At 29.9% G+C, this 18,882-nt stretch overlaps 1 protein-coding gene across 2 annotated transcripts in view; it reads right to left on the bottom strand.

Annotated features, from left to right (window-relative positions):
- The window catches only part of LOC118193346 (cell adhesion molecule Dscam1-like), a 672,928-nt gene that overhangs the window by 28,785 nt on the left and 625,261 nt on the right, over positions 1-18,882 (bottom strand). For both annotated transcript variants that reach the window (XR_015042955.1, XM_085823337.1), the window contains exons 15-21: positions 17,805-17,953; positions 16,144-16,275; positions 11,244-11,411; positions 9,954-10,024; positions 8,408-8,645; positions 6,713-6,811; positions 5,392-5,577 (exon numbers count right to left, since the gene is read on the bottom strand). Coding sequence is in view for 1 of the 2 variants with exons in the window: in XM_085823337.1 (XP_085679463.1) it covers positions 5,392-5,577; positions 6,713-6,811; positions 8,408-8,645; positions 9,954-10,024; positions 11,244-11,411; positions 16,144-16,275; positions 17,805-17,953 (1,043 nt within the window). In the remaining variant the exon portion in view is untranslated. The remainder of the gene's footprint in view (positions 1-5,391; positions 5,578-6,712; positions 6,812-8,407; positions 8,646-9,953; positions 10,025-11,243; positions 11,412-16,143; positions 16,276-17,804; positions 17,954-18,882) is intronic.

Genomic DNA, 18,882 nt, shown 5'->3' with positions numbered 1-18,882 from the left:
TTATTGGATTGAATTAAACCTACTTCGCCGACAGCGCATAAACCACAATAAATGCATTCTTTAAAATTCACTCTATTTGTTTACCATAGCGACACTCTGGCGCTAGGTTCACTTAACAGTATTATATTTCGTTCATATTATAACTCAGAATGCACAAAATTTATATCATTTAAACAATTATCTAATCGTTGCCAGATGTTCTATTCAAATACTATAATAAAGCTAGAACGATGTATAAAAGAAATTAAGCAAACAAAACAAAACAAAAACAGATTTTCGCAGACGATTGAGTATTTCTCATTCAATTAATTCAGTTCTCATTTCGCGACAAGGCAAAAATACATAAAAACTCAAAATACCTGTATTAAAAATTACGAAGTAAATCTTAAACACTTATTTCCTCGAAAAAATTCCAGAAAGGATTAAGCATGATTTAATTCGCAATAATAAATAAAAGCGTTATCTTTGTTGTTGCGAAGGTAAGTTTCTCTAGATTGGCAAGAAATCCACTATTCTGCTGTTTTAAATGTAAACAAGCAATGGCCGCCATCAAAAACATTATTAGGCTTAGGGCACTTAAACAACTGTTGATAATTCTAAAAATACTGCATACAGATTTACTAAAGGCATAAAAACCTTAACCGGAAGATAAGAACATCATAATTCAATCCTTTTTAAAGCAAAAAATGTACAATTTACAAACATATAAGAGTAAAGAAACTGAGATCAATGAGCCGGGTAACAGAGCGGATATATAGGTAAATATATTTATATACGTTTTGTGCGGCCGATTGCAACCAAAATACGAGGTGCACATCTACATGTTATAGCAGTCCTATATGAAAAATTCCAACGTTCTGAGGCTACTCGTTTTTGAGTTATGCGAGACACGTACGTACGTTCGTACGTACATACGTTCGTACAGACGTCACGAAAAATTATCATCAGAATTAATTTTAAAGCAGTATATAATTTTTTTGGAGGAAAAGAGTCTTTTATTCTCTGCTTACGTACATATATCACGCAAAAACATCGTTAAATTGCATTCGATAGTGGTCAAAATGGATATTTTCGTTGAAATATGCTGCCTGAAACTTTTCGCGATTACAGTACTTCTTTTTTATTTCGTACAAGGAAGTAAAAAACTGTTTCTAGTGAAAGTATTTAAAATCACATAATTACCAATATCTCTCATAATGTAAGATCATGCACAGTGTGGTGTAAATTCGTGGCTGTGTGGTGCATAATTACCAATATCTCTCATAATGTAAGATCATGCACAGTGTGGTGTAAATTCGTGGCTGTGTGGTGCATAATTACCGTTTCCTCCCATAATATAAAACTAATTAATATTTAAATGTTCTTGAAGATTTAAATAAAATAATTATATCGTCTGTCGTATTCGGGTATGAACTAATACATCTAGAGTCGCTTATAAAACGAATGCAGAGTACTGACGGATATATATTGGTTAATAATTCACCCCATCTGAATACGAACTGAAACATAGACAGTCATAAATTCTCAAGAAACACTGCTTCTACATAGGACTATCATAATGAATTAAGATAGCTGATAAATAACCATAAAATATATAAAATGGCACTTGAGAGATTTTGGCTCTATCAACTTGATCTTTGGATATACAAGATGCCATTTGGGAAGTGCATAGAAACAGCAATTTATAACGTTGAAAATGTTTGTAATGTATTTTATTCATCGAAATATAGTAGTAAAAGCAAGCATCTGAGGTAAATTTTAAAAGTTTAAAATATTTATGTACTGCATTTTTTATGAAGCATCCTTAAAGTTAGAATTTTGTAAAACAGTTTTCTGCTCTTTTAGTACTCTTTAAATGCTAAAATACTCAAGAAAAATTTTATGTCTCATTATCATTCAGTAATGCTTTTAACTACTTTACCTACATTCAAGTAATTAATTGTAGGAATGGAGATTTGTGGAAGTAAATTTCTTCTAAATGATGAAAATTTGCATATTACTTCAGATCATGGTTGCCAACTGAATTACGTAAATGAAATGGAAGAGGTTATATTTCATACACAATCATTTAATACATATACTAATAAGTTAATATGCTTGTGTGTATGTTGTTTGATGCATATAAGAAGAATGTTTTACTCTAGTTTAAGAATAAAATAATTTTATTCAGTTATTTAGCAACTCTTGAATTTTTATTAATTGTTAACCTTAAGCGTGCTCTAGCTTTACATTTCATGTGATATATTTTCCTAATATTTTTAGAATTAAAGATCATAACTAAATTTTACTTGTTTAGTACTTTTATATATAAATATTTACAAAATTATTACAGTATTATTATTATATTACGGTATATATATAACTATATATATTTAGGAAAAAAGTAATGAACTTTTTAAAATTACTATGTACTTTTTGTCAAAACAGAGGTTATACTTTTTTGTCCTCAATATTGATACTCAGAATTAATTTTTAGTTAGAGAATTTATCAAAATAAAAAAGAAAGTATCTGGACAGCAGAAGATTTGAAAACAGCAATAATGGGCAAGAGATTTCATAGATACACTTTTGTTCCCAATTAAAGAATAATTATCCATATCAAATTAAACTTTTGCTTCAGCAGAAAAAGACGCATATAAACTCTAGATAAACATTTATAAAGACATATTACGTTATTTGTAATCTGAATAATACTAAAATATTATTTCTAATACCAAATTAATGCGCAAAAGTTAACGGAAATCTGCTTCATTTCCGCTCTCGAAGTTATAAATATTTAATAGTCTGTGAAAATTCCTCTAACGGAAATGCATGCTTCATAATATCTTGTTACATTATTAACTAAAATGTCAGTTAAATCCTGTGATGTAAAACTTGATTCTTCAAAAAGGAGTTATTTGAGTTCCCTGGAACTCTGAGGAGGAAGTAATTGTCCACTCTGGTCCACCTTTTGTTTACTCTTGCCTACCCAGTTGTCTACAATTGGACATTCCACGCATGCTGAATAAAGCTAAGGTAAGGCGAATGTAGTGGCTACTTTATTTCATTAGCATCATTACTTTCAAATCATTCCGCCACATTAGTAACTTCATGAGGTAGAGTGTTGCTATCCATGAGCAAAAATAATGCACGGCAAGAATATAAAGAGTCTCACTTGCGGAGCGGGAAAAATCCCAACCGCATATTTTGTAGGGCTACAGAGTTCGGAGAAAAGAAGCTCGGTGTGACCGTTTTTCAAAAATCTTTCCTATATAATGAAACCGCTTGCATGAAAATGCCATGGAATCTTTCATGGACATGCTATTGAAGTTCCCTTTTACTGTGCTCGTTTCAAATATCCCGGGATCAACAATTGTTAGCCCCTGTACTAATTTTCTTGCTTCCTAGACAATGATATGATGTGAATTTAACTTTCTCCTCTGGAAGATGAAGAATGTAAGAACGCAAAGTAATTATCTCTAACAAAGGCCAGTACCATGGAGATCTCCTGAAGCAAAAGGTCTGTTTATTTGAGTGTCAGTGGCTAGACAGAGGTCTCAAGTCAACTTTTTAGTGGATAAGTAACAGTTTCATCGCATTAGCAATGAAAAAAGAATTGATTCCAGTGCAATTATCCTCGCATGACATTTACCACTAAAATGCTGACTATTTCCATGCTTTAAATTTTATCCCAGATTTTCTAAGGCCATACTGTGGGAATACCCAACATTTTGGAGACGACCGACTGTGTGTGACCCGCCTTGAGTTTGGTGACCACGCGGCATTTGTGCTTTACATTTAATGGTGGTTTCAGAGATAACAACTGACCACATTAAAACTTACAGTTATTTTATGAAGAACGTTCGACATCGAATTTTTGCAGTTTGTTCGCATTAGGCTTAATTTTTATCCTATATGCTAGTACGTGTGATTTTGTGTTTAACATGCGGAAACCCACTGTCACATATAACTTTCCATGTGACATCCGCAGAGGAAATAAATTGCAGTTACTAAAATATTCATTATACGTATACGTTAAACATAGAAGGTTTCATGTATTTGCAAAAACAAGAATGCAGGAATTCCTGAATGTATTACCAATGTTTGATCACTTCTTAATGGCTAACATCAAGCAAAGCTGAAGACTCGTTAGTCAGAATTTCAAAAATTGTTCTTAATGACCATCGACAGTTTTCCTTGCGTAATACAAATTTTGTTATAGCGTTTATAGCGGGCTCCATAAAAGTGCGTGCATTTCTACACATGTCTGAAAACTGCGCATATATATCTAAAAAATATGCTTGTAAATGTGTGGAATGCTTTATATCTAATTTAATAAATTAAAAGAATACTATTAAAATTTTTTTCTGTGGCTTTCATAGACTTCCTTATCTTTACTGAGCTCTCCTTTCTCAGAAAGTTAATAATGTTTACATTAATTTATTTTTATTTATTATTATTTTTTTTTAATTTTCGAAAAAAAAAATAAGGCTGAAATGTATGCCTAGACACAATAATTAATGAGACCAGAAACCGTAACCATGTTTTCTGGACACTTTGTTGAATTCCTATTAATGAAGGCAAGTTTATATTTAATAATGCAAACATTTTTTGGAGGGGGGCGGATGTATTTTTCTGATGTTATAGATTCACAGATTCGCCGCTTTACAATAGATGTGTATATCTAGTAGCAATATTTAAGAATAATGCTACTCTAACCACATTTCCGGAACATACTGCATAACATATATCACTAAATTATCGTACATGAGTGTATAAGGTATTTTTCCCGCTTTTCAAGTGTGCCTTCGTGGTGTAGTGGTTCTGCACGCTGGACCGGTGTTTCCGTGGTTCGATTCCCGGCGAAGGCGATTGTTCATTTTGCATCTTTCCGGCTTTTCCAATTAACCTGAGGACCCTACAAGTGTTAAACAAATCCCTCTACGACGAGCAATGACGACCATGATAATTGGTGTTTAGAAAACCTTTCACTCTATTTTGTATGACATATAGTTTTACTTTTTTAAGTATTTTACTTTTCTACTAACTTAAGACATTTGAAGGATCATCATTATATATCTTCAGGCTATTTATTTCGCTTACATGGATTACTTCAGAAGTGATTAAAATAAGATACATTAAAAGTTCAAACTTTATAATTTTAGTGTCAGTGGGATAAAAACCAGATTATTAAGAATTAAAAGAAGGAAAGTGTTAATAATTCAGATTTCTAATGGATAAACACAAACTATGGAATCAAAGACAAAGTTGATCCCTGAAAGTATTAATTTATTTTCATTTCTGTGGTAATGCATACACACAGTTTAAAGTTGCATACCCGGAGGACATAAATGCAATGAATAAAAGAAATCTTAGGCTGCAAAGCATATATTCAAGACCAAAAGTACCTACCTACCCCCAGTGTCTTGGCAGTAACAGCATCACTAGGTAGTCCATCTCCAACTTCATTAAAAGCAGTCATGAAAAAGTGGTACCTTGTACCACACTGCAAATTTTCAAAAGTGTATTCTCTCTTATTGCTTGGCACCTGTATTTCTTGCCAACCGCCTAATTCTCGCTTGAAGTGAAGATGAAAACCTGCAAAACATTAAGGCAGTAGTAGCACTAGAGAAAAATTACATAGTTGTCTTGAAGGTATGCAAACGTGTTACATTTTCTGTTTTGTATTTACAAACGCGGATTTTGAGATGAGCTGCCGAAATAATATTAAAATAAGGTGATATTTTACGTATGCAATGCATCTAAATCCTGCAATGATACTTTTATAGTATCGATTTCAAACTTTGGTTTAGAAATACGCTATTATAAATATAGGGCTTATGGGTTTACATGCTCTCGCAAATTTGTAGCATTTTAAAAATACCAGTATTATTTTCCAAATGATTTTATCCATATCGGCTTCATGCACCAGTATAAATGTAAATCCAAATGATTCTTTAATGGGGGGGGATAGAAAGACTTTAATTGATTGAAGCATAATAGAGGAAATGAATATATTTTGAAGTGTAAAAAGTACAGTTATTATAGGTATTACGCCCCATTAAAGGATGTGTTTATTTATAGAAAGAAAATATCCATTAACCTAATCTTGGCATGCTTCAAGTAGTGTGCGCATTATTATTGCGGAATGAATAATTCACACCTAAAATATTCTTAAACGTAATATGCAACAGTTCTGACACTTATGCATCACTTAATTTCTTTATTCCTATCTGGTTTATTGGACAAATAAAGATTACGAAAGGAGATAATATTTTTTAAAGCGAAGTATTTTACCTTCTTGTTTATATGTCGAGTCGTCTGACTCTTAAATTTTCTATGACAATATTTTTTTAATTATTCAGAAAACCAATCCAAATGAAATACACACTAAAAAACGTTTTACAGTGAAATTCTCAAGTTATGACAATTAGCACTATTTTCATGAGCATCAATTAGATGTTCAATACTTCATTTTAAAACACACCAACTAAGTATGGCATTTAATGGTCTGCATGCAACTTAGATGAAGATATGCAGACATGTATGGCAAATACAAAATTATCAATTAGCGAAATTACAGGAAAATAATAATGGCATAAAATAAAATATTTCTATGTATCAGCAGCCTTTTTCCCAACATACATAATCTCAAATTCGCTTCCAAACATAGCATAAAAATTTAAGTAATGTAAAAATTAAAGCGATTATTTATATGCATGCCTTGATTTACCTTCAATTGGACTAGAAGCTGAAGACCGTATTTCCCACTGCACTTGGATGGTAGTATGGGTCGTTCCACTGACGCTCATAATCGGATTTGTTGGCGGATCTATAAAAATAACAGCTTTAATTAAGGAATCCTTTCTTTTTATGATTTAAATGTATTGAAGGTTAAAATATTCATTCTTTCCACTATGCTTACATATGTATAGAGATAGATAGATAGGTAGATAAATACATAACTACCTACATACATACATATAGATAGGCAGATAGATGAATAGATATAGACGAAAATATATTCTTTTAAAACTACCTGGCTTCGATCCAAGTGAACAGGATAACTACGTGGTTGGTTTTCCCCACTCAAAATGTGAGCCAGGTTTTCCTAGATAGCCATCCTCGAAGGCATTCATCTCCTTAGACAATTATTCCTTATGAGCTTTGTCATATTCCAATAATTAATGTGTTGTAGATACTATTAGTTAATAATTAATGAATACTAGTATTGAATAATATTTTAGTCTCTAATTATTTTATTATTATTATTATTTTTAGTCTCTAATTCTTAGTAAATTTAAGAAAGCCAAATTCCCAATTACAAAGTGAAATCATCGTCAATATTTTCACAAGTTCCGTTTACTATGATTTACAATTGAGTAACAATGAAAAGAAAAGAAAAATAGTGGCTTATTATTGTTCCACATACCTATATGAATACTCAACTCCGTTCTAGGTTTATATATTGATTGCCATGCATTTAGTATTCTACAAAAATTAGTATATGTATACAATGAATTATGATAAACTCTGAATAGACATAAATAGTTCCACGAAAAAGACATTTAATAAACATTTGTTGATAAATTGCATAAATGTAACATATAGCTGTACATTTATGAATTTTGGTTGCTTGTTATATAACATTAAATCTTTAAAATTGTTTCATAAGTAAGTACCCGGAGGTTATTTGATCTGACTTAGGATGCGACAGCACTCCGTGAAACAGTGTTTATAGAAACGGCTGTCTATATTTGCTACAGTGGGTACCTGAAACTACGAAAGTACACCTATATATGTATTCATTCGTATGCAATGCATGTAAAATATATTGCATTTGCTTCTACTATGAGTTAAAAGATAAATAATTGTTTGATATAGAAATATAATTACATATTAGATGCATAAAACATTACAAACATTCGGAGATCAGCAGCCAAAATATGACATCCTAACGCTGTAAAAATGCTCTCATAGTAGTAATGTAAATGACAATTGTCGACAGTTGAGAGCAGAGTCTGAACACCCATGCAGACAAGACTATTCGGGTCTTGTCCAGACTCCGCAACTCACCTCATGGACGACACAAGGGCATACATTGATCTTGTTTCATAATACATACTTACATAATTCATAATAACTATCAAGGATCTGCAATATCCATGCCACGACACATCCCAGATGGTTTGCATTGCAGCATCAAACAATGAGTTTCTAAGTGTTTTGTCATAAGGTGTGGGTTAATCAGTGCATTTTTATTATATAAGCATAGTTTTATTCCAATTTAAAAATAATAACCAGACTTAGAAGAATATTTCATATAAGCATGACAAGAACACTATTAAAAATTCCATTTTCTAATAAATGCGTAATCCATTAAACGCATTAGTCTGAGATTTTATAGCAGACGTACTATAATAATTACCATTGTCTTTTGTTCGAACTTTGATTTCATCTGAAGGTGGGCCAGCACCACGCCTATTGAAGGCTTGAACAATTACACTGTAGGTTGTTACCCTCTTCAGATTCGTTATGAGGCACTCATTTCGGAAAGCGTCAGTGATTTCCAGCGTTTTGTACGTGTAAGGTTTTGTGGAACCGTGGACTTTATAACCCACATAATAACCAGCTAATCTGCCATTTTGTAGATTGGGTGCTGGAGGCTGTAAGAAAAAACAATAATCGGAATTTTAATACAAGTTTTTCTAAAATTCTATCTTCACAAACTGTTAAGATGGTTAAGATGTTAATTAAATTGTTGACATTGTTAAGATGTTAGATAATAAAGGTATTTTTTGCGTACGTAATGATGCTAAACTAATCCGGAATAACTCTGATGAGAAAATGAAAAGGCCCAAATTTAATTTAAATTGAATGCCTAGAATTTGTAGTGAGAGATCATTACTTTTTGTTAATTTCGTGAAAATGTAGTTCCTTAAATAGTTTTATATTGAAAGCAGAAATTTGTTTACGTAAAAGCATCATTGTTCATATGTGTGCACGATATTTTATACATGCAATAGCCTAGAATTCAGAAAATTCCTTTAGTGAAATTGAAATGTACTGAATATCAGTTTATTTCCACCGTGCAACATAAAGAAAATTAATAACTTAATGATACTGGAATTTAAATTTATATTTATAATTGTAATATTCTGAATACAAAAACATATCTGACTTCTTAATGAGATGCATTCCGATGACGTCATAGATCACGTGAATTATGTATAGCTTTTGTAAGCAAACATTGCAAATGACCTCAGAGATCACGTGACTTATGTATAGCTAATGTAAACAAGAAAGATTCTTCTTCTTCTTCTTCTCCTGCGGAATGTATCTCATTAACAATTATCAATAAACTTACAAATTTTTAAGCTTTTCTCTGTGATGTCGTTATTATATTGTCCAAAATTAGCAATCTGAAAATTTTCACCGATTCTTTTTTCTTTGCATCTGCTAAAAGATATTTCTTCTACGTAAGGAAGATGTAGGCAAGTATTATTTGCACAGTTTTAAATTTCTGCATTAATGCTGTAAAATGCAAGTTTTACAAACGGTGCTTGATTTTATTTCTCACATACTCAACGACCTATTATATTAATTAATATAAATTAAAGAAATGACGAGCAACTTAGGGCTTTTTTTTAATACTTTTATATTTTTTGTACCTTGGGTATTTAATGATTCATATTACAATATTAAACTTCTTGTATTACAGGTTTTTAATCAGTTTATCCAAGTCTTCTTACGAATTAACTTTATATTTAAATAGATTCTATTTGAAATAATTTACTCGTCATTTCCTAAGAGATAGTCATAAATAAAAATATTATTAATTGAATTTAAATTACATTATACGCATATAAATAAGATTAAAGAAATACAACAGGAAGAATTTATATCATTTTAATAGCAATGCCATAATTTAGAAACCTGTGACCGAGAAATAAAAATGCACAGCGAGTTCTTACCTGCCAGCTTACTCGGATTGCTTGTGAGCCTACGGCTTCTGCTCGAACGTTTAAAGGTGGACCTCCAGGAACTAAGAGCATTATTTACCGAGAATTAATCAATAATAAACTAAAACACATGGTGAAAATATAAATTCTACACAATTCAAAAGCTAAATATTTAATGACATCTTAGCCAAATTTTATTAGCTCCGTATGCTTGATCCAGTTCCATAATTTATCCTCTAATTATAGTACAACTCCAATTATCCGAACTCCGACTATCCGAATCGCTGATTATCCGAATTGCTTTAAGAATTTAAGAAAAAAATTAAGACGAAAACGTACTGTTGTACAGTCAACGATTCCATACGTTAAAAGGAGCAAACTTACACGTTTAAGCTTCGTGTCACTGCTTGAAAACGAAGATGGAAGTTCTTCAAGAAAATCAATGACGGCAGCAACAAAAAAGTATAGGAGATGTCGGTTTTCAAGTGGTTTTTGAAGCAACATTGTATGCGAAACCCAATTTCGGGTCCGATTCTTTTTGAAAAAGCTAAGATCTTAGCTCAGAAGTTTGGCTGGTCGTCATTTAAAGCATGTGACGACTAGCTAAGAAATTGTACGTGCAGGCATCGTGTCCGTCAAGCAGATTCCTTTGACTGAGATGCGTAACAAGCAATGATTTTCAGCACTGGTAAGTACTGTACAGTATCTAACATGTACGTAAATGTGTTGCCTTTTCATTTTAATTAATTAAAAACCTTCTTTTCTTTAGAAATAGTTTTTTCTCTTATTTTCAACATGCAGCGCATACAGTAATTAACAAAAGTGGACAGAGAGCCGTTTTTCGGGAAAAATCCAGTTATCCGAATTTTTGATTATCCGAATGGGGTCCGTTCCCATTTGATTCGGATAATTGGAGTTCTACTGTATTTACACAAGCAAATTTATTTTTGCATGTCATGCAGCAAAAAATCATATAATGAATGTGAGCGAAAGCTTAAAAGCTATACAAGGAAACTAAATTAATCTAACACTCTATAACTATCTAATATAACATTTCAAATTTTACATAATCTTCGTACAGAAGACATCTCTTGAGTCATTATTGCCTGAATTTTATATGCTCCCATTCATATTGATATAATCAAGTGATATCCATACTGAGGGCATAAGAATTAATATAGCAGTAACTATATCAACTATTACACGTACCCGTAAAATGATATTTGGCAATTTAAAATTTAAGATATAAATCTTGAAAACGAGATTAAGTAACAAATGGTGGACTAATTCCAAAATATTTACCTTCTAAGTCCGTCGTTGCAGCTACATATGAACTGTAGTCACTTTTCCCGAATGAATTCTCTGCCATTACTCGGAAATGGTAAGTTGTTGATGGGAGAAGTCCTGTTATCATAGCTTTACTATCGGCCCCAGAAGCTGTAATTTCCTTTGCGTCATCCTTCCAGCTACCTGCCAAGTTATATATAGTTATTAAGTGTATTATTTAATCAAAAATTTAATTTTAATTAAATTAGAAATTTAAGTAACTATCATTTAATTAACAATAATGGAATTTTTATATTTTAGAATCTTTTTAGTCTTTTGGAGTGTTTTAGAGTATTTAGTCTTTTAGAATTTTTGAGAACGAATAAGATACTCAAAGGAAAGTTAGAAAGAAATAATAAAAAAGGTTTAGTAATATTTTGTGGTATAATTATGTGTTTAATTAATTGTTAAACGTATTGGATTAATTAATAAGCCTTCAGGTTGCTGCACGTTTTAATTAAAGCTGCAGTAAAGGAGTTAAGAATCATCTGAAAATTAATTTTAAGTTTCTAATTTAATTCTAATTTAAGAATTTTATGTGCTGTAAACAAGTAATATTTCCAAACTTTATTATTTTTTAACTTTGAGAGATGTCAGATTCAAATGTTAAGCTGATACTCTAGTATATATTGATTGTAGTTGATGATGTAGGAATTAATTAATCAGTATTCAGATCAGTAAATAAAGCACCATGGCTTTTAACAGCCTCCTGAAGAAAATTATTATATTAATTAAGACATGATTCTATTATTTAAATATTGAAATGAGAGTTTAAGAGATGAAAAGGTCTTTAAATTTTCTGAAATGAGTTTAATTTATAAATTACCTATAAAAATTAAATCTAAGCAGTTTCTTTTGCATAACTTAATTTTGTCAGGACATTTTTTTAAATTTACTTTTCCTTATATATTTATTATTCATATATATTTGAGATTATAAATCCTCTAGGGTTAATTTATAAAATTTCAAATTAATGTTTTCTTAAACTGCGTGATAAAATTTAGACATTTTTTAAATCATAATTACTAATTACGTAAATATGCAGGTGCAATGGACAGGAGACAATGTGCTACAAAAGGATTTTAATTAAAAGTAAAAATGTTAACAACGTATAAAGTTGTATTTATTCAAAACAAGCATAAATTTTATAAATTTCAAAGCATAAATTCTTTAAATGAAAATTAATGGAAGCTAGACCCTGTCTTGAGAAGTAAAAGTATTCAAAGAATGAACAGAACTTAAGAACGCAATTACTAGTCGACATTTCGGAAGTTCAAAGCAAAATTGTCAGACATAGAGTGGGTTAAATCCGCAACACACTAATTAAGCACAGCGACGTAATTAAATTCCCTAGCCAACAATTAAACTAAACAAAAAGTTAAATCTTATAATTTTAAAGAAAGTAGTAGGGGGAAAAAATACTTAAAATGGTCTGAAACAATTAAAGATAAGTGGACTTCGAAAAAAGTAACGGAAATTAAAAGCTAAAGCAAAAAATGCTAACAAGATACACACATTTCAGAACCCACTTTTCTATTTCAAATAAAGATAATAACAACACTACAACTACAGCATAAACAATTATCTTCTTTAAGAAATTTCTAATGAATTAATTGCTTCAGTTTGTTAATTTTCGTTGATATAACATAATTTTTTACTTCTCGATTGTAAAATTAAAACTTTATTCTTATTATCTCTTCTATAGCATAAAAATTTAAATCAATACTTGCTGTGCTTACGTAATTCATAGTTGGAATACGTAATTCATATCTGGAAATTAAATACTTGCTATCTTCATATATCAAAAAGAATCTGTTCCCATACTTATTCACTATCTTCATATGATTATGCAATTGCAAGCCTTTACTTACTTTTAATTAGTATTTCATAAAATATCTTCCTCAAGAAACTGATGACTAATTTACTTAATATTTGAGAAACTTATGCACGCAAAAAAGTCATTAAAATTATTTTTATTAAAAGCATTTAAAATAAATTATGTAATCATGTCTCGCTTTGTAAGTTTTACTAATAATATTAGAAAATGTTTTTTTATTTATTCGGGTTTCTTTTGTGAATTATTAAAAGCCAAAGATCTTGATTAATTTTGTAATAGTAAATTCAAATCTAATTTATTAATTATTTTCACTAAAAATTAATTAATTTTTATAATTTAATTTAATTTTAAATTATTTATGTGGCAAAGAAATCATTTGTGAATCGCCTGAATAACAGAATTATTTAATTAAATAACTGTAATACAATACGTAATTGGTGTCATCGTGATTTTGAAAAATAATTTCTACTAATAAAATTAATTACAAATGTCATTTCAATCCAGTTTTACTGGAAGATCTCCAATCATGGAAGTCTCAGAAATTTTAACACTACATAATTAAAAAATTCGCGTTCACTGTTTCTTGAAAATTTTGAATTTACATTATTCTTTCCATGCTGTTAACTAGCTGACAGCTAAAAGCTTTCAAGCTGTTAACTTGCTTGCAAAATGTCCCACTTTAAAGTCGTCCTTGCATCTATGTAGATATAAACTAAGAAGATTTTGTAATAGCATTCTCTAAATCTGTTTTTCAGTAGTCTTGGAAGCAGTATTTTTGTTAAATAACCGAAATTTCATATTTCACATAGTTATTAACACGCAAACATTTATTGAGTTTATATAAATCAAAGATAATGAAATAGTAACGAATAGATGAGCTCGAATTCACATTTTAGAAAATTGTGCACTATATTTTAGATTGTTTATCACTCATTAGAGAGTTTTACAATTTTACAGCAATGGGAGATTTGACAATAATAAATAAAGGTATTAAGATTTTCGAATTTATGACCATATTAGTATTTGTATCTGTTTAAAGATGTCAGACTTGTGCTGCCATCTATTATTTATATTATAAATATTTCTGCAGAACATTCGGAAATATTCTGAAAAAAAAAAAAATAATATAAATAATGTACAAAAATGTCATAAATAATGTATCAAAACGTATAAAAATATCCAATTTAATTTCAATTCCATGATGTTATCATTCAATAACATTTATTTTATGATTGAAATCAAAGTTAGTAACATTTTAGACTTGCTTAGAATAAATACCATTCATTTCTGATAACTGTTGTAAACTATATGTAATTTGCAGAAAATTGCTAAAACAAAAATAATTTTAAATTAAAGGAAAAAATGAAGCTTATAATAAAAAGATAAATCTCTGTAGATAAATCAAAAGGAGCATTAAATAAAAGAGAGAGAGAGAGAGAAAGAAAAAATTCGGACCGATGTTTCTTCATAAAATTGTGATTATTAGCTATATATGTAGCATATTCAATGATCAAATGCTATGAAGGATTCGTGGATGAAATGATTCTTTGTCAGAAAAATGGCAGTTTAGGACCGTTCATTGTAACAGAGAAAATTGAAAATCTTAGCATCAGTACTACTACATATGCGCACATAGATACTTGTACGTATCTAAGTATGAGTAAGTATGTAAGTAGAGAGAGATGCAATACCATTTTACAGTTACTTATCTTTTCATTTTTACTATTCTTACGTTTCATTAAATTCACCTTCAATTTATTAAATACGCGTTTGCGAGCTTAATATAGTTAGTAAATATAAGCAGTATGTAGCCTTCTTCGTGTAATAATAATAATAATAATAAAGAATTAGGTCGACTCGCGATATAACGGCTCTTGTGTGCTAAGAAAAAACCCACTATCACGAACGTCGTTATTAATTCAAGTAAATTTAATATATTACCACCATCTAGGGATATATTGTAGTCGTTGTTGTAACAATCTATTACAGCAACTTAAATTAATATAGTAAATGATTGTTGTAACAAGCGTATAACTGTAACAAAGCTGTAATAATAATAATAACAATAAATCTTCGACTTTTATATTATACGTTTTTAATCAATCCTCTTCCTTATATTATCAGGTTCAATGTTCCGCCTTACTTTCTTTGGGAACATGCAAGGACCTGACTCGGAACAGGGAGCTTACTAAAGCTATGTTCAATAAATGTGGGAAGTAGACAAGATACACGGGAAGGGTATACGAAACCCTTTATTTTTCACTCTTTACAATAATTTCCATACTTCGGAATACAGAGACCAACTACTTGTGGTCTGAACGTAAGAATATAAGAATATTTAACTAAACTCTAACTTAACTTTTGAATAATAAACAAGGGCCTACGTGGAAGATTGGCCTTATATTAACAGGAAGCCGTATGTAGTACAGAGAACTGTTAACACTGCAATACGTTTAAAAATTATCACGAGGATTAAACCTCTGGCCTGGAAGGCAACCAGCAACTGAGTAAAACTGCTAAGGTAAGCGGCCTGCTTCGACTAACCTCTTCCTCTCTCTCGCTTGTCAAAAAGCCACAACTTAAGTACTTGGCGTTCGCCAGACAAATTTGCATAAATAAGTTAAAGCTTTTAATTCTGGCCGGAAGTAGAAAATAAGAAGTGATAGTAAAGATTTAAAATAAAAATAAACGTTAGTAAAACTTAAGATCCTTACAATATAAATTCAATAAAATCATGTTATTTTAAGCGATTTTCACATTTAAAAAAAATTAATTTTCTACAATATATTTTAATAAAAAAACTAATTTTCTTTAAAAACATTTCGCAGCATACAAAACAGCCAACAATATTTTTCTGCATTGCAGTGTGTTTAAAGTAATTGTTTTTAAGAAAATTATGTCGAAATATCTTTCAGCTAACTCCTGTTTTGCACTAGAGTTCTAAACCTCTTAATAAAATTTACGTTTTCTCTCTTACATTGAGAAAAAATATTCATTATTAAGTTCACAAACAGAGGACCAAAGAAAGATTTTGTTTACCTGTATTAGGTTTGTACTGTATCGTATAGAGTAAAATAGGACTATTTCCAGAGTAAGGAGGTGACCAAGAAAGAGAAATGCTCCTGCTCGTACTTTCATGCGCTGCTACTTTGAATGGTTTGTCTGGTCTTTCTATGAAATAATAAAATTACAGTCAGAATTCTTTTAATTTGACATGCAAACATAATTTAGAAAAAGAAACATTGACTTCAAAAGCAACAGCTAGAAATTTGATATAAAATTAGAAGTTTTATATTTTGTAATGAAATTTGTACAGCGTGCATTTATTTTTGGCATTTTTAATTGATTTAAGTTGATCACAGACTCACGTTACAATCGTGAATTACGTTAGCGTCGATATACTTAGTAGAAATTATATTATTACGATAATTTGTACTATGTATAAAAGTTATGCAACTGTGTACAAAGCATTGAAAGTACTGACATATAACTAATTTACTACGAGCTTAGATGCATAAAATTCACGAATATAAAGGCTAGTCTCAGAACTGAAGTTTTCCTTACAAAGTGAGTATATTGTTCAAAAACATTTTAAATTAAAGCAAAATTTAGGAATGAACAGAAAAATATTTACATGTAACTAATTTATTGCAAACGTTAAATGTATAAAATTCAGGAATTTAGCCGCTGAGTTTCAGAACTAAAGTTTTGTTTACAAAGTAAAAATGCTGATCAAAACCCTTCTAAATTAAACTAAAAGTTAGGAATTAAGACTTAATCTTCATAGCATATAATGGAAGTATCAGACTGTCTAATTTCGTATGGTGATCAATGGTGTAATTCACGAATTTCATTATTGTGCGTAATTGATAATTAAATAAATATTTCTTTTGATTTAGATACTAATCCAAAAAGTCCAATGACTGTAATGAATATACTGTATGATAATTTTAAGCAATTAATAATTTTACAAATATTAACTCGTGTTTTCTTAATATTAATGCAAAAACGTTTGTTAAATTTCATTAGGGTTATTTAACACATACTTATGAAAGCATTCTAGAAATTTTTGCAAAGTTTTTATAAAACATGCTGAGGCTTTCAAATAAATTGCACTAATATACTGTATTTTGTGTAAAAGTAAGTAATATATATAAAAGCCTAATTAATGACAATTAATCTCGCAAAAGAAACATTATAGTAAGAAAACAATAGCTTACATAAATAAAAAAAATTCAAAAATTTTACATTATCTGTAAAATTTTGGACTTCTCTTTTTTTTTTTTTTTTTTGAAATTTTTTTGGAAAATTTTGGAAAAAACTTCTCTTCCGTCATTTTTTCATGTTACTGTCCCCTTTTATTCACTTAGTTAGTTATTCTTTATAATTTATTTTTAGTTTAATGTATTGAAAAAGCTTTTCTTTCGTTTTCTTTCATTTTAGTATGATTTCGATTTCTCCTTTTTTTTGCAAAAAATGACAGTGTGGATGGAAAATTTGCAAAACGATTTACCGTATATTTATCATTGTAAAGTTAAATTATATTTGAAGTTCCTTATTTTAATTCTAGTCGAATGAGTGCTCTTTTATCTTAAAGAAAATTCTAATTATGATGGTTTTAAATTTTGATATATAACACTCAACTATCAATGAGTAGCATAAGAATACTACATATAAAATCTTCTACTCCTAGCATTTACCTTGGACTATGATTTGAATATTCATTTCATCTTTGCCAAAGGAATTCTCTGCAACGCATGTAAATAACGAAGAATCTCTACGATCAGCTGATTGAATGTGAACTTCCGATGTCACACCTTCATCCGTCATGGTTTCGTCAATGGTGTACCTAGAATTTAAAACAATGGTATTTAAATTTTCTATTTTTAGTTGGACACTGAAGTTTGCGTACGAATTTTAAACAATCGTAATAAAGAACATCGCATAATATATTAAAAAGAATCTTTGTTGATTGCAAAGAAGAAAGAATAATGTCTAAATTGGCTTATAAAAATGGATTTAAAATGGATTCAAATGGGATTTTTTCATGACATCTATACATACGTATGTACGTACCTCGTCTGTATTTACGTCTATACATACTTATACTATACATACATCTATACGTGCGTACCTCGTCTATACATACGTATGTACGTATATATGTACCTAGCATAACTCAAAAATAATTAAGGGTGAACTTTGGAATTTTGTATATGGATTGCTACAACTAGTTGTGCATCGTCCCTTTTAATTGCAATCGGTGGTATTATAAATATGTATTAGTATATGAATGCGACATTGTGTATATATATATATATATATATATACCCTCTTAAAAGTCCTTTCCCAGCCTTTATTTTCGCAATTGTTGGTCGCAGTCATATACTAATATATATTTTAATTGACGAAATTATTCAAGTTTGGCAATGCCAGATTAAAAAAAAAAAAAGAATTAATTTTTAACAAATAGCGAAATATATATTTTAACGCTGTCTCCCGCTCACCTGTACAAGGAACTCATGTAGTGTCCACATCACATTTTAAAATTTATATTAGACAGAGAAGTTAATAGAAAAGATTTTAAACTTTAATTAGAATATTTATACTTTTAAACCTCTAAGCATGCTAATCAGTAAAAAGGTAAATTTGAAAGACTACTCAAAAATCATATTCCTTACCGAATTACAGCACTCAGAGAAACAGCTATGCAGAAAGATGCGTGGAAAATAAGATCAATTTTCTCTGAGTTGCAATATTTGCGAAGGCGCTTGGAGG

Source organism: Stegodyphus dumicola, chromosome 9 (assembly GCF_044657685.1).
Source record: "Stegodyphus dumicola isolate Sdum_Otavi_A_Nest chromosome 9, ASM4465768v1".
Lineage (NCBI taxonomy): Eukaryota > Metazoa > Arthropoda > Arachnida > Araneae > Eresidae > Stegodyphus > Stegodyphus dumicola.
The sequence above is the reverse complement of the archived record's forward strand: the minus strand, read 5'-3'. Positions and strand labels throughout refer to the sequence as shown.